The sequence below is a fragment of the Lathyrus oleraceus genome, chromosome 2 (genome assembly GCF_024323335.1).
Source record: "Lathyrus oleraceus cultivar Zhongwan6 chromosome 2, CAAS_Psat_ZW6_1.0, whole genome shotgun sequence".
Lineage (NCBI taxonomy): Eukaryota > Viridiplantae > Streptophyta > Magnoliopsida > Fabales > Fabaceae > Lathyrus > Lathyrus oleraceus.
Genome location: NC_066580.1, coordinates 479,573,294 through 479,598,364, shown reverse-complemented (window position 1 = coordinate 479,598,364; position 25,071 = coordinate 479,573,294). Strand labels below are relative to the sequence as shown.

At 41.3% G+C, this 25,071-nt stretch overlaps 1 protein-coding gene across 1 annotated transcript; it reads left to right on the top strand.

The window, feature by feature from the left end:
- The first annotated feature begins 4,665 nt into the window (after positions 1–4,665).
- LOC127123845 (uncharacterized protein PB18E9.04c) lies at positions 4,666–6,771 on the top strand. Its single transcript, XM_051054024.1, has 2 exons — positions 4,666–5,676; positions 6,031–6,771. The coding sequence occupies exons 1-2, from the start codon at positions 4,666–4,668 to the stop codon at positions 6,769–6,771; spliced, it is 1,752 nt and encodes a 583-aa protein (XP_050909981.1).
- The last annotated feature ends 18,300 nt before the right edge of the window (positions 6,772–25,071 follow it).

The following is a 25,071-nucleotide window of genomic DNA, read 5'->3' as shown; positions in this document are numbered from 1 at the left end:
TTTTATATTTATTTTATTTGCATTTTAATTTTTCAGTTATTTATTTATTTATATTTTATTTCTGTTTTTGTTTTTGTTTCAGTTTTATTTTTTACTTTCATCTTTACTTTTATAAAATTATGCAAGTCAAAGAAACTAGGAGAATCACAAGACAAATGCTATCCAGACCCCTCAAAGCCAAAAGACAAGAGAAGCCCAAACCAAAGGACCAAAATCTGGCCCAGCCAGATTTTGCCTTGTGGCGCCCGCCATAGGACCTGTGGCGCCGCCACAGCGTCTGTAAATGGTCGGGGCAGACCCATTTTCTTCTCCATTTTTGCAACTTACAACTCTCAAACCCATTTTTTTCACCTTGGAAAAAAGTCCTTGAACCCACAAAAAGCTCATACTTTCCTAACCACCGTACCATACAAATCACTAATCCACTTTCCATTTTCGATTTCATCCGTCGGATTTTGTAAAAATCCAACCTTTTCACCAACCACTTCATCTTCTTCAAGAGCATTCAAATCGAGTTTAATGGATTCATTCTTCGAGGAGGAAAACCGGGGGAGAGACAAAGAAAAATTATTGAACGGTTGCAAAATCGGGAAATCCTCCCGACAAGGTATGTTGACGAAAACTGTCTCTACACTTTAGGTATCTACCATAGCATTTTCCATTTGTTAGACAACTTAGGGATCCCTCATGGGGAAGGTGCTATTTGTGAGGCCCCTTTGGATTCTGAATGGTCTGTTGAGGTATTTTCCTTCTGGGAGCGTTTATCAAACACTTCCATAAACTCTTTTGAAGAAGTTCTTGCCTCCACTATCCATAACCCGGCCATCAGAGTTTTTAGATATTTGTTGGCATGCACTATTTTTGGCCGGGAGAATCCAAATAAGGTTAACGCTAGAGAGCTTTTATATTTGCAAGGAAGCCTCACAAATAGGCGAATTAATTCGGTTCCGTTCATGCTCTCCCATATGATTTTAACTCTGAATAAGGCGGGACCGATTTCTTTTGGTGGATTGATTACGTCTATTGCTCGGGCACTTAACCTGAACAATGAGATGGCTACCCTAGACCCCTTACCTCCTCGCACAATTAACTTAAAATTTCTGAGAGACATGAAATTGTGCCGCTCAAGGAGAGAAGGAGGTTATACACTTATGGTTCATGGTGTAGCCATCCCATCTATTATTCTACCTTGCACTAGACGTACAGATATACGTGATGAGAGGAATTGGACCTACGATTTAGATGCTCCACCTGTTTTGGGTCCTCTTCCTCCTAACATTCATGATGAGGCGGGACATGACACCGATGATGAATATGATTGGAGAGAGAGATCTCCCGTACCCCATGTGTCCCCCCATCATCCTTCACCACCACACACCGCACCATCTTCTTCTTCTGCAGGTACCACTCATGGCTTCTATATTACAAAGGAGATGTAGCGTGACCACATGGCTAGAGAGCAAAGGCGTGACGACCTACTCTCTACCCTCCAGCAACAAATGACGGATAATATGAACTTCATGCAAGAATCGCAGCGGAGGACAGACAGGTCCTACGACACTATTCTACAGTCCCTGCAAGTGATCACAGATACACAAGCCCGTCAGCAACAATACCACCAGAGACACATGGCACTAATTGAAGCCACTCAAGGTTCCATTATAGGTAACCTTCGAGAGGTGAGGATCGCTCAGGATGCCCTGCAGGCGAGGATGGATCAGAGAGACCGTCGTCGTACCCGATCCCATCGTCCACCTCAGGATGGCGAGGGCACTAATGGTCAGTAATAGGTTTCCAGGTAACTCTTCCTTATCTTATTTCGAAACATTGGGGACAATGTTCGATTTAAGTGTGGGAGGAGACTCTATCGTCTTTTCTTTATTTTTGCTTTTCTCGTTTTTCCTTTATCACTTTTTCTTTACTGCTTTTAGATAGTTTATTTATTGTTATTTCCTTTTAGTTATCTATTTTGCTTCTTAGTATAATGCATGAGTCTGACGAGTCACCAAATATAGTAGATCCTTAGTACAATCCTACCTCCTCATACCTTTAGCCCAACCAAAAAAAATTTTCAAAAGAAAATAGTGTTATTTCGAAAGTTTTCAAGTTTTAAGGATATGTTCTGAGTAAGGATGCGGTGACTTGGGAGAACTTTGTGAAACATCAGTATCTGTTTTAGCACCATAAGCTTCGTAAATATAGGAATCATTCCCGAAACCCCATATACCATGGCCTTAATCATCATTTCTGTATAAGTCCTTAGTAGTTTATCTCAGCAGTCAGCTCCGGCCTACGCATCCTCTACGTAGGGGACCGATGCAAATAAGTGAATGATCCAGAAAAACAAAAAAATAAAAGAAAGCAAAAAGGCAACTCCGGTATAGGTGACCCTCACAAAGTCATTTAAACCAAAGAATTGTAAAAAATTGCTACAAAAGGAAAAAGAAAAAGAAAAATAAAAGCAGTACCCACTGCTAGTTGGTTTAGAGGTATCTGGCACTGAACTCGGTAGGGCGGATTACGATCCGATCCCCCACAACTACGGTTGGGTCCAATAAAAGGGTTTACACATGTTTACATGCCAGAAACCCCAAGTTCTGATCATAATCACTAATAGGCCACTCTACTATGAAGCATGTACGGATAACGGGCTTAATGTGATTGCGCCTGAATGAAAAGGACACAAAAGAGATGAAGAGGCAGGCCTAGGTGTTGTGGGATAATATGGGTTGGTTAATATAGGAATGAAGTTTATGTCCGTATTTGCGAATTAGTGTCATCATGATACCCTTAGTTCACTCAGTTAGTACCTATCACTGCATCCCGACTTGAACCTGGAAATTTTACCTGAAGCACTCGTTTACATAAATTTTCTTTTATGAGCTTTTCTATGTTTTGCTTGAGGACAAGCAAAGGTTTAAGTGTGGGAGAGTTTGATCACACTAAAATTTACGTATTTTCGACTCCGATTTCACATGCATTCTAGTTGTTTTATTGTCATTTTGTTGTGTTATTACTGTGTTTTCCTTTGTTTTCAGGATTTTACTTTAAATGGAGCCCCGATCGAGAAAAGGAGCGAAAAAGAGCCAAAAACCCTAAAAATCAGCATTTTGCTCTTATGGCCTACCCAATGGCGGGCGCCACAGACCAAGCCATGACGTGTCAAATTCAACTTCCATCAACTCCCACGTTTTTCCACTACTTCCACTAAGGCGCCCCATATTGTGCTTGTGGCGGGTGCCAGGGCCTTGTGGCGGGCGCCACAAGAGGAAAAACGGTTCCCTCCTATTTTCAAGTGAAGGGCATCCAAGTCATTTCCATCTTTTTACTTCCCTATAAATAGAAACTCAAGTTCACTTTTACAATCATCCAAACTTAGAACAGAGGCAAACTCATAAGCAAATTTGTTTCACTTAGGCATATATTCAGTATTTTATAGTGGTAATCGCTTTGCATTGGAGTGTTACCACAATTGTGTAATCAAGTCTGTGATAGAGTCTGTAATCGAATTTGGAGCACTTTGGAAGGAAGTTAATCCTGCCGCCATTTTCTTTTCCGCATTGCAATTTACTCAGCCCTCCGATTGGAGCAGGTTTTTATTACTCGCTTTACTTTATTTATTTTCCGCACTCGCTTTACTTTTGTTTATTTCCTCGCACTCGCTTTACTTTTATTTATTTCCTCGCACTCTATCATACCCCGATTTTGGTCCTGAATTTTTTATGTTTGTTTAGCGTGCTTGGCCTAACCTTACTTTGGTTTTTACATGAGGATTGGTCTTGGTCCAAAGTCATGGTGTTTGTTCATGTGCATTATCAGTCAAGTTATTTTCTTTTCAAGAGTCAAACATTCAAGTTATGATTAAACCAATTGTGAAACCAACTTCAAACCATTTGTTAATCCATTTCAATCTATTTCATGTCATTTTAAACCAGTACATATGAGTCCATACAAAAAAAAATACAAAATTTGGCATTTTTGACCAACTGTTGACTTTGGTCAACAGTTGACTTTTTGGTCAACTTTGACCAAAGTCAACCCAAATTCATTAATACCCCAAAATTCACCCATAATTGTCCATTGAATTCCATTTACAAGAAAAATACAAAAAAACGAACTTTGACCAACTGTTGACTTTGGCCAACTTTGACCAAAGTCAACACAACCTCTTTGCATCCTAAAATCCTAAGTCTTCCATCATGAACCTTAATCCATCACTCCATTGTTCATGTTTGCTTGCTTCCATCATGAGTGTTTCATTTGCAAGTTATCCTTGGCCAACCATGTTTATGTTCATGCCATGCCTACAAGAGCAGTCAAGTTATACAAAAAAACGACAAGTCATAACCAGCTTCAACCATCAGGCTTATGAACCTGTCTGCATACCTAAAATGGTGCATGGAAATGAAATAAATGGATTCAGCAGCAGTGCTAATCCTGTTGAAGGTGATGGTCATATAGAAAATCCATCTTATAGTCACGTGATTGTAAATAGTGCGACCACTGAAATTGTTGAGTCAAAAGATCAACCCGTTCCTTCTGCTGATAATGCTCAAAAATGATGTGGGTATCATTACTTGTCCAGCTTCAAGTATAATTTGTTCTCCGTCAAGAAGCCTTTCGAATTCGTAAGAACTAGTCCACGCTTCTTCAGACTCTTATCCGATGGAATCCAATGAAGTGGGATTGACTCAAATTTCCATGGACTCAAATACAGAGACGAGCAAGAGTCAATCGGCACCATTGTCAGATACAACGTCTAATATCATGTTTTCTCCATTGAGTAATCTCATAAAAATAGAAGAATCTGTTTTTGCTTTTTCAGATCCAAATGAGAAAGAGACAGAAGACCATGAGGCAGTTGGTAGAGAATCTTTGACAGCACTAGAGGGACAGATGGTAGCGGGTCATCCAGAACTTGTTTCTTCAGATGTACAAATGAACCTTAACAAATTGGTGCATTGTGATCCTCAAGATTTGGAAGATAATATTGAAAAGTCACCTAAGAAAATCATACAGAGTGTTTTCCAAGATGATGCGGAAATGGTGCCTGGACATTTCATTCAACATTGCCCTACAAATGGTGATTCAACTTTTGACATAAAAAAAGTCAGGCAACCTACTGGTATTCCTCGATCTATGCTGATGGTAAATCCACAAGGTTCCTATGCTCTACTAAATGGTTCAGTAGCTGTTTTGAAGTCAAATGAGGCTGCTTTTGATAAAGAAATGGAAGGGTTGTCATCTACACGTTCAGTTGGTGATCTACCACCTGAGCTCCACTGCCCCTTGTGCAATAATGTCATGAAAAATGCTGTATTGACAAGCAAGTGTTGTTTTAAAAGCTTCTGTGACAAATGTATTAGGGACTATATTATGTCCAAGTCTGCATTCGTATGCCATGCAACAAATGTTCTTGCAGATGATCTTTTACCAAATAATATGCTTAGAGATGCCATCAAGCGCATATTGGAGTCTGGCAATGGCAGTACTGAAAATGCTGGGAGCACTTACCAAGTTCAAGATATGGAGTCTTCTCGTTGTCAACAGCCCACAATACCTTCTCCTACTTCATCTGCTACCTCCAAGGGAGAACCAAAGGCTTTACCAGTTAATGAGGGAATAACAAATATACAGGAAATAGCTGATGAAAGAAAGCCTGTCTCTACACAGCAGGTATCAGAGCACTATTCCGACCGCAACCATGAGGATGAGCGGCACAGCCACCACAAAAACCACTGAGCCAGCAACCAGTATAAACAGGGTCAAACCGTCGAAGCGGATTTCTTCCACAGCGACACCCTGAAGTTAATATTGACATGGAAGTTGATGAAGCTGAGGCAGATTCTGCTCAACACCTAGCAGCCACCTCTAATGCAAATTATGGTCAAGAATAAACCTGTAACGGGTACAATTCACCATGGCCATAAGCGTAAACCGTAATCACGCTGCAGACCTGCAACTCAACCTTCCAATTCCCTGCAGTAACATTTCATATCAGGAGGCAACAAAATTGCACCAATGCCATAGGAACCAGTAACCAACCCTGTAACGTCTTACCCACCTCCATCGGGAAGTGCTCCTGTTCCTGTCATAAACCCTCCTTCAAACACAAATGCTCTTTCTGTTCAGGGACAGAGTTGGTGTGTGACGAAAGCAGATGCTCCACAAGCCTCCCTTCAATCAGCACTGGGTTATGCTTGTGGAATGGGTGCTGATTGTTCTCAGATACAGCAGGGTGGGAGTTGTTTCAGTCCAGTCACTTTGCAGAGTCATGTTTCTTTTGCTTTCAATAGTTACTATCAAAAGAATCCAGCTCCAACAAGTTGCGACTTTGGAGGCGCTGCCACCTTAATTAACACAAATCCAAATTCTGGTTCTTGCATTTTTCCATCATCATCGTCGTCGTCATCCTCGACGCCAACGATATCATCCCCAACACCACCTACACAATCAACTCCAACTGCAATACCACCACCAAGTCCAATAACAACTGCACCATCAATTCAAACAGCTCCATCATCAATTCCAACGGTTCCACCAACATCTTCAGGATCGAGAACAGGAACTTTCGGCTATGGTACTCCGCCTTCAGTGTTAAATTCAAGCAGCCCAGATTCAGGTGCAATGCCAGATCTTGGATCCGATAGCCCTCCAGTTGTGAACACAACATCTGCCTCACACCCTCGAGCTCTAAAATCTTCTACTGGCTGCATAATTTTGATGATTCCATTCGTCACTGCCAGACACAGCATGCTGATAAGCCAATGAAAAAGATATCCCGCAGCGGAGAGTCCAAACAAAGCCCTGCGAATCATATTTTACAAGGATGATGTAAGTGAAGGACATTTTTATCAAGTTTTACTCTATGAGTTGGACGCAATCCGGAAGGCATGTGCTCCCTTAGAACCAAACTGTCAGCCTCCAGTAACTTTCATTATTGTACAAAAAACGGCACCATACTCGGTTATTTCCAAACAACCATAGGGACAGTAATTTCGTGTATGCCGAATGAAGGTGTTCACTCTGTTAAAATTGAGCATGTTAAAAGTTACTTGAACTATTCAGGAAAACGCTTGCTTCCAATCCTTCCCTTAATTATTTACAGACTCATTGAGAATGATGCAATGGATACAGCAGAAAACTTCTGGAAATAAACCCCGGTCTGACCATGAACTAGATTTGCAGCTTAAAGATTTAAACTGTTACCAGCAGACGGATAGTAGTGTTCAAACTTAAGATGATACTGGTAATGGCTGTGGGATGAAGATACTATACTTTCATTTGTTTGGTCAACTGCAATTTTGCATTTTTGGGGATTCTATGCTTGTTGCTTCTTGTACTTTTCTTCTGGAGCTACGTGGTTTATTTGCCAGCAAGATGCGCATTAACATTGTTGTGCTAAAACAGTGATGTAACAAAATCTTTTGTTCGAGCTCTAGCTGAGGTGTATTTGCATAAGGACTCTCCTGTAATTGCTTGCTGAAGTAGTAGACAGGATGCCCATTTTGTATCAATATTACACACACTCCATTCCTTCAAGTGTGTTGAGAAATTTTGCTGCAGTAAAAAATCAAAATAACTCAGTAAGGCAGTAAAAGTTCACAAGCAACAAAAATGAAACATTTTCACAGAAGAAGTACAAGGTACATGTTACCTTTTTCAGAGCAAACACCAAAATGGGATAGACAACAGAGCAGCACAAAAAAAAGCACTTCCAATTCCATACTCTTTTGATCTCATCCAAACCCTAGCAATGGGATTATAAAAAGGGAGAAATGAGTGAGGAAAAAACCCTAGAGAACACAGAGAGCTGGAGGCGAAAATCTGAGAAGAAACCCTAAAAATCCCAAAATCAATTACCTGGAGGCCAGCTTCTTCGTGTCCTTCACCACCACCGCCGTGACACTTTGTAAGTACTTCTCTTTCTTTCTTTTTTATCTTTCTCATGTGCTTGCTGTTGAAAATATTGTGAGAGTTGAGAGTGATTGAGAGGGGTTTGTTGAGAGCGAGAGAGGGATTCGTGTGAGAGATGGAAAGATGCGAGTGAGATGCTGAAGGTTTGAGCTCGTAAGGTGAGAGAGAGTGAGGGAGACGAGCTTCTGTTTCCATTTTCTTTTTTCTTTTTAATTAATTCTTTTATTATTTAATTTATTTCATTTTTAACACAAAAATCAGAAAAATGTATATGTTTTTATTTTCTTTTATTATTATTATTTACTTTTTATTTATTTAGCTTATTTTGTTTTTTAACAGAGATAATAAAAAACCCATAAAAATGTTTGTTTTGTTTTTTTTATTTATTTTAAATCTGTTAGTCCAGTTCATATATTTATGGTAGTATCTCAATAGCAGATAGTATTGAGTGGCCTAGTGGAGAGAGTTTAGTTGCATAATATTAGGTGGAGAGGGTTCGATACTCATGTGAGGTTTTTTTTGCTTATTATTTGATTTTATCTTCCTTTAGCATTTTTTATCCTCTTAGTATTTTATTAATATCTTCTTTTTATGTTTATTATACTCATGATTTCACTTGTTAATAATGCATAGTTGTTGTATTTTAGTTTAGTTCAAAACCATTTTTAAAAAAACTATAAAAATCATACTTTTCTCGATTTAATATCGAGCCCATTTTTTACACCCTTGTAAGTCGATTGCTTTTTAAGCATCGCCATCAACCTCACATAGCTTACTCTTGGGCTTTCTTACAATGAGCCGGTTCCCTTGCACTTACACTCATACATTGTTTATTGTTTCATTATTTCATTCTTTGATTATTTGATTCGATTATATACTTGTTTATATCTTACTTGTTTGATTAACTGTGGCCTACTTGTATGGTGTTTGAGGCATATATTTATATTGCTTGATTGCCATGTCAACCCCCATTCATAACAAATGTATCCCTCTCCCATGAAATGTATAAAATTTACTCTTTCATTCTTTATTCACCTGTTAATACAAGAATTAAAATGAACACCCGATAACCATTTCAAAACAAGATCAAAACCTCGATCCAACGTCGAGTAATCATTTTTCAAAACCTAACAGAACCAGCACATATTCATCCACCCCTTTTGTAAGTCGATTGCTTTATGCATCACCATCAACCTTGTAAGCCGATTGCTTTATGCATCGCCATCAACCTTGTAAGTCGATTGCTCCATGCGTCGCCATCTACCCTTATCCCTAACACTTCTCCTTGCTCCATTCTTGTTCCGATTAGGTAGCACCCATTAGATAGAACCTTTTGTATGATAACATAGGTAGGATTCCCATATCCTTTTGTATGATAACATAGGTAAGATTCCCATTTTCTTTGTATGATAACATTAGGTAGATATTCCCATTTGTAAATCCTAACACTTAAGTACATATTGCATGACAACTCTAGGGCAGAGCTTCCCCACTTCTAGACCTTTCCGAGCGTCTTCGATCTTGTGGCATGTAGTCCGTTCTATTGCAAAGAGGTAACTGCCTAAGTCTCGATTCAGCGAGCTGCGACACCTACTGCCAGGACGTGAACACATTGCCCACTCTCCTTTGACACAACTGGTGTCCTCCTTTGTGAGTCCATGTTCAGATGGCAACCCCTATGTAGGGGAACTACATCGCCCTAATCCTTGTTCCAGACGAGGTATGTAGGCAGGTGGTCATGCGAGACCACTCCGGGCACCTTTCTTTTTTCTTTTTGTGTGTGTTTTGGTTCGGATGCTGATGTAAGTCCAGTGATTGGCTTTCGGGCTCCACGTTTGCCTTTTTGTGTGTGTTTTGGTTCGGATGCTGATGTAAGTCCAGTGATTGGCGTTCGGGCTCCACGTTTGCCTTTTTGTGTGTGTTTTGGTTCGGATGCTGATGTAAGTCCAGTGATTGGCGTTTGGGCTCCACGTTTGCCTTTTTGTGTGTGTTTTGGTTCGGATGCTGATGTAAGTCCAGTGATTGGCATTCAGGCTCCATGTTTGCTTGCTTGTGTGTTTGTTTGTTTGGCGTGCGTGAGCCGAACTACGGCAACTCTGATTCTCATGTTCAGATGAGATACGTAGGCACAAGATGCGACGTCTTGCCGAGTTTGACTAACAACTAACAACTAATCCTTGTTTGCTTTCGCCCTTGTTGCGATCCTTTCCCTCGCCCTCGTTGCGATCGAGACCTTCCTTTTCTCTTGCCCTAGTTGCAATCGAGACCCTTATTCCCGTAGTTTAGTTTGAACTACGTTTTTGCTCTGATTCTCATTTCCGATGAGATACGTAGGCATAAGACGCGACGTCTTAGCGAGCACACACCTCTTTAACCCATAGGTAGCCGAGCTACGAAGACTCTGATTCTCATATTCAGATGAGATACGTATGCAATGGATGCGACATCCGTGCGAGTCATTTTCTTTGACCCGTTCTTTTAGTAAATAGTACATTAGATAAACATACACCCTCTAGACAAGAAACAACAAGAGTGGATCCCGTAGAGTACTACGGATGCGTAGGGGTGCTAATACCTTCCCTTCGCATAACCGACTCTCGAACCCAAGATTTGGTTGCGAGACCTTGTCTTTTCCTTTCCTCTCTTCAGGTTTACTTCGAGCGTTTCCTTTCCCTCCTTTGGGATAAATAACGCACGGTGGCGACTCTTCTGTCATTCCTTCTTCGCCGGTTGTTTTTTTGCACCTCTGTATTTTTCGGGTTGCGACAGCTGGCGACTCCACCGGGGACTTATTTTCCCTAAGCGAGTCCCTCCTAGCTTTTGTAGGTTTCTTGTTTGTTGGGTGTTTATTCTTTTGTACAGTTATTTATTTTCAGCATTTACCTGCTTTACCTTATTGCATTCATGTACATATGTTTGCTGTATCTGCTGCCGTTTATCTGTTTGTTGGGGCGGGGTGTTCTATGAGAGGTAAGCCCATTACCCAGGCTTGAGTGTACACACAGATTTTAGAGTGGATGTTCATGAGGCTTGCGTGGCATGTTGCTACGTTAAGTCGTTCGTGAAGAACCACACCCAGACGAGGTTTCTCTTGGATATATTATGTCCTACGGATGTTCCGTAACAACATGATGTTCCTCTAGAAATTGTCGACTCTGGTGACCATTTCCCGAGAACTCAGTCGAGGCCTCTCCTCCGAGACGCGTTTATGTTAGCTCTGGTGGGCGCATTCTCGCTGCTCAATCCGAGGACCCCGAGGCTGGGAACTTGCTTTAGGATGTCCTGTTGAGGGGAGTCAGCAAAGGTCTTTTATCCCGTAATAATGCCAAACCTTCAGTGGTAAACGTATTATTCTCGACTGAAGGGCTGAAGCTGACAAACTTCTGTTCTTAAAACCTACCAGTGAGGGGAAGGTTTGATCTCTACAGATACGGTTTCTGCCAGTGGTGCTGTGATGGTGACTTTGGTTCAGCCAAATTTATGGGCATTTCTTTCTGGGACGCCGGAGTTCTGTCCGTGGTTTATCAATGGGTTCCGTTTATTTCGGATCCCCGGGTTGAATTTGAAAGTACCTGTTCAGAGGATCTGACTGTCATCCGTTCAGTGGATGTTCCTGTGATGATGGTGATGTAATCTCCAGTTCCGTTTATTTCGGAATTCCCCAAGTCGGATTTACGGTGACTTAGTCCCGAGGACTGTGACTAGTTCAGAGAATGGGTCTTCAGATGACTTGGTGGCGCAGTGACTTGCATTCATGCATTTGCATCGCATTCATCTGCATTCAACTCGTGTCTATCCGTACTCAGGGTCCACTTTTTGATTAAGATTCTGGTTGAGAGATATCCAGATGTCAGAATGTTATTGATGAAAAATTATCTGTCTCTGTGAAACCAAAATCAAAGGAATATTCCTGGTACGGATAGACATTGCATGCGTGAGTCATACTAACCCATTTGCTGTTTTGTAGGTATCAACCGGTGCGCATAGCTCTTCCATTCAGACATACAGTCAGACTCAACAAATCCAAGCTGATGGATCTTCCCAACGCCGACATCCTTGAACTGAAAGAGATGATGAGGGGATTGTTCAGTATCGTGCAAGGGCTTGCCTTGGGACAGAAAGCCATGTCTGAGAGATTGGAAAGGATTGAGAGCTGGATGATCAAGGAGAAAGTTCAGGGAAAGGCTCCATCATCCGATGTAACAAATCCCTCTGGCTCGGTAGCAAAGAAACTCTCTGACAGTGGTCCGCTCAAAAAGGAGGTTGAGTCAAGTGGTGTGCCGGCAAAGAAAGAACGCAGTAAGGATCGTTATCATCCTTATGCTGTTGCTGTAACCACTCTTGTGGGTAACTCACCTGTACTCCCGCAACAACCACCACCTCAACAGAAGGCACCGAGAGCTAGGAGCCAGGTGAAGAGAAAGAAGGAAGATCGTCAGTTTGAGGAGCCACCTGTGACCTACACCCTTCTGTTCAGGAGATTGAGGGATTTGGGGTTAGTCCAGCCAAGGATTTTGATTCCCATAGCACAACAGAAGAGGCCTGCACACTATGATGAGAATGCCAGTTGTGAATTCCATTCTGAGGCACCCGGGCACAGTGTTGAGGGTTGTAAAGCTTTCAAGCATGTCGTCCAGGACATGGTGGACTCCAAGACCATCAGCTTGGCCCAGATAATGAATGGGGATGTCAACCCGGTACCCAGGCAGGGTCCTGTAAAAGTGAAGATGGTGAAAAAGGTCAAGAAAGGAATGGAGATGACTGAGGAAGATCAGCTAAAGGTTCCCCTGGCTGTGGTTCCAAAACCTCTGGTGCAGGATGGAGTCTTCCCTGTGGTTGATAATTGTTGTGCGGCCGTTGCCACAGAGGGGTGTGTATTGATGGGAGACACGACCCAGAAGATGAAAGAAGTAGAAATGGACATTAGAAAACTTGAAATACCCAGTCAAGCAATCGAAACCATCCAGGTGGAGAGCGCTCTTGTTGTCGAGAAAGAGAAGAAGCTGTCCATTTCTTCTTATAAACAAGCTCTAGAGGTGGTGAAGAACCAAGAGGCCCGAGGTTGGGGCAGGATCATCGACATAGTGGTAAAGGCAGACATGTTCGGGATTGGTTATCCAGATCAAGAGTCGTCTAGACCAAACAGAGGACGTCGTCCACCGTACGTCTTTGTCAGTGCAGGAATGTTGGATTCTGATCATGCTTGTTCAGTGAGTGAAGAGGTTGACTGGGACCGCGAGCTCGAGCTGTGGATAAAGTCGTCCGTGCCAGGCGATTGGAGGGCCTCCAAAAGCATCACTGTCGCTCATCCGGAAGTGTAGTATTTCTGTTTTAATTCTGTTTGCATGAAAGCCATACGTTTTGCCCGAAACGTACTGGTCCATTGTAAGGGCCATCTCATGTGTTTCATTTTGCAACGTTTTGCATCAGTAATAAATGGATGTTTTTGTGATTAAAAACGGTGTTCCCTGTTTTTCATTTTTTGCAGTTTAAAAAAAATAAAAATGGCAATGTTTTTCGTTTTTCTTTTGAACTTGTCTCGTTCCAACCTCAAAAGTGATTACCCTCCTGATCTCATCGATAACAATTTGGTTACACCTTTGTATGACTTCGACAATTCGATCTATCATGCCGAAGGAGAAGGCGAAGAAGATTGTGATTTGTTGGAATTAGCCGGGTCGTTGAAACCAGAGGAGAAGGTGATTCAACCGCATGAGGAGTGCTCAGAATTGTTGCTCCAAGCACTGCCGAGGTCAGAAAGCGAATATTGAGGCCGCTTCAGAGGCAAGTCAAGAACAAGATGGTATATGTGCGCCTGGTTGTATCTAGATACACCAAGGTAGGATACCAATGTTGTGGAGGCACGAGTTACCATGGAGAGAAGACTGTCCTCCAGGGAAGCGGAAACCGGTGCTGAAAGATGAGAATGTGTGTGGACTGTCGAGATGTGAGCTGAGCTAATCTGAAAGATGAATTCCCGGTACGTCACAACGAGGTATTGGATTGATTATAATGCTCAGTTTATCTTCATGGATGGCTTCTTGGCCGAGACCAGATTGAACTGTTGCCAGATGATATGACGTAAACCATGTCCATCACACAAGGGGCACCTTCTGGTTATAAGGTGATGTCGTTCAGTATCGAGAAGACCGGTGCCAAGTATCAGAAGTCTATGGTGACTTTGTTTCATGGTATGATTCATCGTGAAAGAAAATGCCATGTTGATGACATGATGGCAAAGTCCCAAGCAGAAGAGGGGCATCCGATGGATCAAGTTGTTTGACAGGTAGAGATAACTCATACTGTTGAGTTCGAATTAGCGCACTTATGGAGTGCTGTCCAGCAAGCTGCCGAGGCATGTTGCGAACGAAAGAGGAATCAAGGTTGATCCTGCAAAAAAAAAAAAAGTACTAGAAACGCCTGAACCAAAAATAAACAAAAAAAGGAAAGAAATCAAATGGTCAGGTGGAATGAGGACTGCCAAGGGGCATGAAAAAAAAAGAGGAGTAGCAGGAGCCTTTGATTCTGATACCTTCCGGGGAAGAAACGACTGCTAATCTGGTACTTGACAGCCCTTAAGGGGTCTATGAGGTGCGTATTGAGTCAGTATGACTAGTCTTGTCGAAAAGAGCACGCAATTTACCTAAGCAAAAAGTTTATCGACTGTGAAACAATACACTCACTGCTCGAGAAAACTTGATGTACTTTGGCATAGGCTGCTCGCCGATTGAGACAGTGTATGCTGGTTCATACCACCTTGTGGATATCCAAAATGGATCTGATCAAGTATGTGCTTGAGAAGTCAGCATGGACCGGACGGGTTGCGAGAGAGCGAATGGCGTCAACTAAATACGATATTCAGTATACCTCCCAGAAAGCAACCAAGAGGAGGGTATTGTATGTTTATCTCGCCCAACAGCCCACTGATGATTGTCAACCAAGGAAGTCTGAAGTCCCTGATGAGGACATCTCGAAGTACTCGAATCGAAAGATTGAGAGTGACCGATCCCGGAGGAGGGGCCTGACCCCGAATCCGAACGGGTTTTGATGTCTGATGGGGAGAGTTTAAAGAGAGTGAGCTAGTGCTTCCCCGATAACATGTGAACGCACCAATGATAGTGGCTGATGTAGCGGTGTATTCGTTACTATATGATCTATTGGTTAAATCATAAGCAAAGCATACAATGAATATAGAGTCGCCACCGCACTTTTATTTATCCTAAGGATTGGTTAAAAAGCGAACAAAAACCTAAGAAGTTTTACACGTAGAAAACTAATGAAAAAGATCAGAGATCGGGGTAAGGGGTAAATTACGCAATGGGAAGGTGTTAGGCACCCAATGCGTCCTAGGTACTCCTAGGGAGCCCTTTTCACACTTTGTTGTTTGAAAATTATTATTTGTCATGACATAAGTATTGTGCAAACATGATTGGGATGATGAGAAAAGAATATACAAGTTAGTTATTTTTGTGTTTGGATGGATAACCATTGCCTACGTACCTTTACAGGATCAAAACCTCGTAGTTCGGCTAAAAGATTTCCAAAACATTTGTGAGTTCAATTTTAAACAATAGCACTTAAGGTTCTTCATTATCAATGGGAGAAAACTCGACCAAGACCAACATCCACCACGTGAGGATAGCTTCGACGCACTAGAGGGGTTAACCCTGTTTTCAGTACGGAAGTCTTATTGTCGACTCACTAAGGATAGGGTGAGGTTTACATCAACCACAATGAGAATTGAAACCTATGGCTAATGCATGAAAAGATTAACAAGAATGGACAAAGCCAAAACATTTGAGTGAGTGAAATTAATGGATTATGATTATTCACAAAAGGAGTCAAAGTATGATTAAGATTGATTCAAAGAAGTATTTACAAAATGGAATTTGAAAAATCATGGACTTAAGGTCCAAGTTTCTAATTTGGAAAGGGGTGAGAATGTTTGCACAACACTTATTTCAAGTTTTAAAAGTATGTGTGAAAAGGTAGGACACAATGGGGTGAATGGAATGGTGGAATGAATGTAAAACTTCTTAGAAGGGTCCGCCTCTTGAAGTCATATAGAAGATGACTCAAGTGGGTCCTTAGGAGTAGGCTACAAATGAGCAATAAACATGGTAACAAATGAAAGTAAATAAAAGCGGATCCTGGATGCCACTCAATGGTCTTATACCTGTCTCCTAAAACAAGTAAGGATATCAGAAGCCACTCTATGGACTTACACTAATCTCCATCAGAATAAAACGAAAACAAAACAGGGAAATCAACTGCCAATCTATCTGGACTTATGTTAACCTCCACAGTATGATCCTAGGAAAACAAATGCCACATCACAGGGACTTACAATGGATCCTCACATACAACAAATAAATGCACTAGGCAATGGGTATGAGTGACCAATGAGGTCTTACACTCTACCCCTTCCATGTCATGGGAACAGATGCCAACTCACAGGGACTTATAACTGGTTCCTCAATGGGAAAACATCAATGTCACAAGGACAAAAGAAATGATCATGCACTAATGGCAAACAAAGATGATAAATGCACAACGGCAATCAAGTAATCATGTATAACCATTCAATGAGGCTCAAGCAAAAGGGTTTGACTATGAAAGTCCACTGTAAGAGGTAAGTGTCGCTCTTAACCTTGCCATTGAGGGGCTAAGGTGAAGCAGATGAAAGGATATAAGGGGTGTGCCTCATTGCTTCTATCTCAGGTCCGAGAGAGCATGTAAATATAAGAATGTGGGGGAGTTCAGAAAGATGGAACTCTTTCCCCGATGGTTGACTCGATCGATCTTGGGTTTGGATCTCAATGCTACAACCATGTAATGGGAGCAAGGAGAAGACTCACTGAATAGTGGGGGATAGATTGCTTATCCCTACCTTCCACCAATTGCCTCAAATGAGGACTTTTCCTGCTTGGGACAAATATAAACATACACAATCAATGCCTCTTAAGGAGGACTTCAGACAGTTTGCCCGGCCAAATAACGGGCCGGGTCTCCAGACTACATGAAGAAGAAGGTGCAATACCTCAATGCTAATTGCTTATAAGCGAAGCAATGCAAGTTCTTAAGAGAACTGAGCAACTAAGGGTACCTGTAATCATCAAACAGAATCAGCATCCCATTCAAAATCAAACAATAACAATGATCAATCAATAATGTTCAATCAAACAACAATGTGCAAAGCACAAGGCTCAAAGCTCAAATGAGCTATGCATCCTACAAAACAGCCACATTAGTTTACAAGTATCAAGCAAAACATCCCAAATGTGAAACAATATCCTTAAGCCTTAACTTCTTAACCTGAAAAGCCAAAGACAAGTTCAAATGTAAGTGACAAGACCACTAGGACTAGCCTAGGGTCCAAAAGAAGGAAAAATCCTAAAACAGCAACCAATTCATGATCAAAGTCAAGATATTTCAATAACAAAGGGATCCCGATTGGTCCCATATCCAAACTATGTACACATTTCAATCTATGCAACATGTAAGGCAAAGTGAGCAATGTTAAACCACATATGAGCAACCAGCAAGATCACATCCAAAAAAATATCAAAACAGCATGGAAAATTCCACAAAAATTATATCCTAAACAGAGGACATTCAACAAGCTACATGTCAATTTTCAAGCAATTTGGATTAGTGGAACAATGGGAATTAATTGGACATGTCAAAGCATGTAAAAACACAATCAAATGAAGTTACAAAATGTACATCAACTTCAATTAAATGGTAAACAGTGATGGTAAATGGGAAATTAGTAGGACCAAAGCCTAATGAGAGCTTAATGTGTTAAGAAACACTCTACCAAATTTCATGGTCATTGGATAAGGTATGTGGATATAGCAACATATATACAAAGGTGTCACCAACAAGGCCCAAAAAATGCTAGGCAGAAGCAAAAATTCTAATTAATTAGAAAAATGGATTATAAAAATCCACAAAAATTCACAGTGAATGCTAACATGTTAATGGTGCTACATGCAAAAAATTAAGGCCATTGGCCAAGGGGAAGCATGGCAAAAAATTCAGGGAATATTGCATATCAAATGGTGTCACATATTTCCACACTCAATTTCAATAAATCATATTAAAAAAACCAGAAGTCTAAAAATTATAAAACCTATGTCAAAAATTCCAGAAATGTGTCAAGAACCTACATCTAAAATTTCAATTAATTTGGACTATGTATGATGATTTCATAACTAAAATGGTAGAACATGTGAATTTTGTGCACATTGGAAAAATCTCTATACCAATTAAAAAAATCCTCAAGCACAAATTTATTTTTTGATTCTATAAAAAAGTAGAGAAAAAGAGAAGACTAACAAAAAAGTCCTGATTTATTTGGATCATTATTGATTAATATATGATTTTTTTAGATTGTTTATTTTATGTAATAATTATTTAATTGGCTTATATGAATTAATTGATTAATTGGATAATTATTAAATGTTATAACAATAGCAGTAGCAGTAACGTGTTAATGGAATTGTCATTCAACATTGGTACTTCCTTAGACATACTAGCCTTGCCAAAAAACGGTGTCGTAACAATTTAATGCGTTGGCGCGTGCGGATTGGTCAATTTCCGCGGCAAACAGGTTTTGAAATGGAAAGGCCAGGAAAAGGAGATCGAACGCAAAAATTTCCAGCAAGCTTCTTCTTCTTCGCGCGGCTTCTGTTCTTCCACACCGGCGAATTCGGTTATGAGCAATTCTCAACCAAATTGAACGAACCTTATACCGTTGGAATCGTCTCTCCACATACAACAACGATATGCCTACGAAATCTCCTAACTCCTATCCTACCGCACAGATCGATCGAAAGAAGGTTTCGCGTCAAAGCTTCGAGTTCGGATTTCTCAACCTATAGTCCACCGTTTCACAAACCGAGCCTAGCATGATAAACTACATCTAACAAACTACCACACGCATATGAACATTTATCAATTCTTGAGGTTCGAAAATTTACCGTCGTTTGATGACAGTGATGAATCGTGAGGTATTGGCGTGTGAAAGTCAAAAACAGTTGCAGAATGATCTTCCAGGAGTTGAATGCAATGCTCAAATTCAATCGAAATTGCTTCTAATGCGCGAAAATCAAATTCACCATTGATGGAGCTTTCTTGGACAGTTGCGAATTGTGGCTCTTCTCGATTCAAACTTCCAAAACAGATGGAGTAGAGGATGGTGGAAGATCAACACAAAAGGAATTTCGAGAATTCGTCAAGAATTGGTGAAGTTTGATCAATTTTTGTGTGAAGTGTTCTTGGTGAAAGATGGAGAAAATGAGAGAATTGGAGAGTTTCTCTTTCAGATTTTCTGTTGTGATTTGTGAATTATGATTAACCAGTGCAATTCTGTTAGAGATTAACTCTTTATACTAAGCTCTTAATCCACCAATAATCTTGATTAGTGAAAAAATGGTAATTAGTGAAAATTGGCTTATGTGTGAATTTGGCCCTTATGCCCTTCCTCTAAACCAGTCCATATCAGTCCAATTTTTTGATTCAAGCAAGTCCAAAATACCATATATGATGTGTAGAAACAAGTCTCATTTCCATTGGCCATGTACTTTGCAAATTCACCATGTCATGGTAATGCCATGCAATTTCAAGTCCATTTCAAAAGCTAGATATTTTCAAACCATGAGGCCTAGGCATGTTGTGAATATTCCAACAAATTTCAAATGCCATTTATGAAGTGTAGAAAAAATCCCCACTCAAAAATTCCAATTATTTCACAAGTTGGACGATTTTGCCCCTGGTTCATTTAACAGTCCAGTTGAAATTTGACCTTTTGCATTGAGCAATTTTGAAGAAATCCAATTATGCACCATGAAAGTACATGTCAAATGGAGTTTGTGCATATAAAGAACTTGCAATTTGGACAATCCATGTGGAAGTTATGCCCTCCTGATTACGGGTCTTTTTTGAATTTCACTGAGCCATATCTTGCAAACCGTAAATGGGATTTTCAAGTTCTTGGACTTTTTGGAATTGTGAGAACAAGATCTTCAACTTTCATGTTGGACAAATTTTGATTTGAAGCTTGTATGATGAAGTTATTTTGAGGGGAAAAACTTTCCACTTTGGGCAGCTGAAAATCACAGGTCCACTTGCCATTTTGGGAAACTGTCTGTCTGACTTCAATTCCTTCAACCTTGGTCTTTGAAATGCCGAATGAGACTTGTATGGACATGAATGAGGTCTTTCTAACCATCTCACACCTTCCAAATCCTGATTAAATGCACAGTTGACCACAGTTGACTTTTGTTGACTTTTCTTTGACTGGGCCAAGTTCTGATGAATTCCAAGTCTCTTTCACATGAGATCTTGACTCCAAATGATATCACAAGTTATATGAACTCTTAATGAATGATCATGGTGTCCGAATTCTTCAAGAATGGCCACCATCTATTGCTCAATGCCTGATTTAACTGCTTTGACCTGGTCAGCTTCAGCTGCAAGCAACATGGTTAGGTGACAATATTTTTGTACTTTTGGTTAGTAAACATATGAAAAGCAATGATATACAAATGCAATACATGCTTGGTGATCAAGAACCACACTCGCAAGGTATCCCACCCACTAGGAGGGCAGCTAAGGTATGCAAAGATCCTTGAGGCCATGATATGGTATGTTATGGGCCATGAGGGATCTTAGGGCCAAAATTGGGGTCTTACAGATGCCCCTATTTAAGGTCATTCTATCCGGAGAAATGAAGTTTAGAAATCTTCATCTCGACGCGGTAGAATGGGCTTAAATAATAGTAATGAGACAAATTTTGGTCCCTAAGAGACCTCATGATGCAAATGTATGCATGCAAAAGCAAATTCTGTGGAGAATATATTGTTCACACAGAAGAAAAGACGATTCGTCGGAGTAATACACTCACCAGGAACAGAGACTCAACTAATTAGACTCTTATTGGACTCAACTAGGGGATAGTAGAAAAAGAATGCGTGAGCAGGACACGACTCTGATTAGGGATACAAAACTGACACAGCGTGACTAAGACACGACTCCGAGTGGGGATAACAGACATCGGACTGGAGAGCTTGCTGGGGAAGCAAAGGACTCACACCGGGGAATAAAGAATTCCAGAGGAACATAAATCCATTGGAAAGACACAAGCTGACTCCTGGGGAGGAGCAACAGGAAACTCCACTGAGGAAACACCAAAGAAATGAAGATGTCACCGGTATAAGGGCAACAAACTCAGGAAGAATGAATATCTACGACCGACATAAGGGTGAGAGATATCAATCAACCAAACATCTGAGAAGGACCTGGGAAAGGTACATAAACTCAGGAAATCCGACTCCACAAGGGACCAAAGTCATAATAGGGAGTGGAAAGGAAGGGACACCAGGGATACCGGGTTGTAGGTATGTAACAGGCGACCGACCAGGGCGTGATTTGGTGTGTGTTCCAAAACACTCATCATCCTGAAGAGAGCGAAAGCAAACTTGTTTATAGGATGAGAATTTGATTCTGTAAAGAATACAAATCTTACTCAGTTGGGGAAACAAACAAAGTGTTTGACAAAAGAGTGCATGAGATATATTATCTATAGCCGTCAAAACGTAGACAATATTCTCGCTTGGAAAATTATCCTGAACCGGGTGGTAGGTTGTTTATAGGATAAGATCCGGAATCGTGAATTGGTTTGTGTTCCAAGACACTCATCATCCTGAAGAAAGCTAGAACAGCAGACTTGTTTATAGGATGGATATTCGATTCCACAAGGAATGCGAATCTTACTCGACTGGGGATGATCAACAAAGGACCCAACCAAAGAGCGCATGAGACATATTATTCATTACCGGCAGACCGTGAATAATATACTCGAAAGGAAAAGACACCAGAGATACCGAAGTATATAATAGGTGACTAACCAAAAAGAGAGACAATCGTTACCAAGCATCCGGGTAAACGAAAGACAACTCGAGGGGTAAATTGCAAGCATCCGACAATTATCCATCAACAAGAATATTCGACTCCGCAAAGGGAAATACTGAATCTTACTCGACCAGGGAAACACAAAAGGCTTCAACTGAAGAGTGCATGAGATATATTATCCATTACCGTCAGAACGTGGATAATATACTCGCATGGGAGATTATCCTGAACCGGGTTGTAGGTTGTTTATAGGATAAGATCCGGAATCGTGAATTGGTTTGTGTTCCAAAACACTCATCACCCTGAAGAAAGCTAGAACAGCAGACTTGTTTATAGGATGGATTATTCGATTCCCCAAGGAATGCGAATCTGACTCTGCGGAGAAAACAATCAAAGATTGACTCGAGAGTGAACGAGATATAATATCCATTACCGTCAGAACGTGGATAGAATACTCACATGGAAGATTATCCTGAACCGGATTGTAGGTTGTTTGTAGGATAAAAATCCGAAGAGAAAGGCATCGGGATACCAAATTAGGTATATAATGATGACCAGTCAAAGGGAGCAACAGACATTACCAACAAGAGGGTAAATGAAAGAAGACTCGCTGGGATGCATTGATGAAAATCAATGATCCGGGGAACACAATCACTGACAAAAGGTGAAAGGACCCGCTGGGGATAAAATTGCTAGCATACGGCAATTATCCACAAAAGACTTGCTGGGGATATAAGTGCTGATCTGAGCAACTTATCCAAGCAAAGGAAAATCAACATCAAGAACTAGATGAAGATATCCACAAAGAGGGAATTGTCATCGGTTGGGATGAACAACAAAGTTAACTCTGCAAGGAGAGAACAGGGTTTATGACTACTGGTTTGTAGAAAAACCGCAAAGATAGGACTTACGACTGCTGGTTTGTAGGCAGAAGGCCAAAAGATGGTGGGGTTGACCACAAAAATTAGGGTTTACATCTACCGAATGCGGGGCAGAAGACCAACAACTCCGCGTGGGGATAGAATAAATCACAAATCCGCACGGGAAACCAAAATAGGGTTTATAACAAACCACAAACTGCTGGAGAGCAGGAAAATAGGATTTACGACTACCGGTATGAGGGTAGAAAACCAAAACTCTGGCTGGAGAATAAAAGGTATATAACCACAAGTTCTGCCAAGAAAGCCAGGAAAATAGGACTTACAACTACCGGTATAAGGGTAGAGGCCAAAAATCGACTCTTGCGGAGGAATGAAAGGTATATAACCACAAATTCCGCCAAGAGGAAAGGAACAATAGGACTTACAACTACCGGTATAAGGGTAGAGGCCCGAAACTACTCCGCTGGGGAACAACCCACTGGGAAGCACAAGACATTTGACAAATAGCCAATTCGGGAATAATCCGAAAAGACAGACTGAATCAAGACACGTCCTAATGAGGATGTAACTCAAATAGGAAAATCCATCCCAATATATGTGTTGGGAGGAAACGGAAGAAACCGTCATCCACGAGGATATATCTCAGTGGGGAACTGCAGAGGGAAAGACAGACACTTTCTGCTTATGGGCTGACTCTATATGGAGAGATTTAACACCCGACATCTGCTTAGGAAGATCTATAAAGATCTATGTCACCATAGCAGGGAAACAAAAAACAAAGGGTATATGGCAAAAATGCAACATGAATATTTGAATGTTTATGAATATGCATGAATATGCGTGATTTATGTTTGATGAATGCTGACAAAACAGACATATCTAACACAACAGGTCCAGGAATCAAACGTCCGGTATTACACTTCCAGGGGAAAACCAACTGGAAAGCCAATCTGCTGGAGATCTACATGCTAAAACAGCAAAGATCTGCGGGTACTGCTGGAAAGCAGAAGCAAAAGAATCAGAGATATCTGGAGAATACCAAATCTCTGAGCAATGGATCAGCGATCACCCCAAATAGGGTACAGAAAGTCACAACAGGCAAAGAGCCACAAAGACAAATCTGTCGGGGAACAAGAGAATCTCAAAGTCCTGCAGGGGATCCGAGCAAACACTGCTATGGAAACGGATCCGACATAACTCCATTGGGGAACAACCCACTGAGGGAGCAAAGGTCACCTGGATAGAGTCTGGCTGCACAAGCAACTCTACTGGGGATATCATCAATTATTCTCTTGGGGAACAACCCACTGAGGAAGGAAAGCACCAAACAAGTAGATTCTGCAACAAACCACTCTACTCGGGGCGAACATACATCTGATGGATCTCAACAGTAAATTCTGCGACAGGAGCCCCTCTATTGAGGATCGAAAAGTAATCAGGAAATCCATACAATCTCTGGATAACGGAGCCATCAACCGACCATACCGGGGATTGAAAGAGGTTCAACAGGCAATATTGCCACAACAACCGCTCTGCAGACAAATGCTGGAGAAAGATGGATGAAAATACCGGGATATCAACCCAATCAACCACTGAGTAGGAAAATAAATCCTGCTCTGCTGAGAATAACAACCATTCTGATAGAGGGAAAGTAAACACCTCCACTGACGACTTTGCCGGGGAAAAGGTAAAGTACCGGGTATCAAACCACTGACTTACCGAGTCTTCCAGAAGGAAAGCGACCATGCTGAGAAAACAGATAAATCCGCTGGCAACTGCGCTGGGGAGAGTGACAACAACTCTGCTCGCGACTGCAATGGGGATATCAATAACTGTTTTACTCGTGACAAGGAGACAAATAAAGTCTGGGGATAGCGACCCACTGGAGAAAGTGACGAGGCACCAAGGTGACAAACCATCAACCGCCGAATCTTCCACAAGGAAAGCATCCATGCCGGGGAAAATTGCGGCTGGAGAAAACTGGGTCTTCAACAACATTCCGCTTGGGGAATAACCCCACCAACAACTCGACTTGCAATTATGCTGGCAACTCACTTGGGGAGAAATACGGGATACGGGGATATCAACCCACTAACCACAAATATCCTGAACAACTGAGCGATCAGGCCGGGGAGAGACTACTGCTGGAGAACAGACTGAGTCTTCAACACACCACTCTGCCTCGGGAAGTCAAAATCCACAGAAGCTCTGCTTAGGGAACAACCCCAACAACCAAATCTCTGCTTGGGGAACAACCCCAACAACCAAATCTGGAGAAGAAGGATACAAACCAAGCCAGGAATATGAACAAATGTCTTACCTGTTGGAAATCATGCCACCGTTGGGAGAGCACTGA

Bases quoted from the DNA above. Each gene is read 5' to 3' on its own strand.
- LOC127123845 (XM_051054024.1), top strand. From the start codon at position 4,666: ATGGAATCCAATGAAGTGGGATTGACTCAAATTTCCATGGACTCAAAT. The intron at 5,677-6,030 runs GTATCAGAGCAC...CCAATGCCATAG, and splicing joins AGCCTGTCTCTACACAGCAG to GAACCAGTAACCAACCCTGT.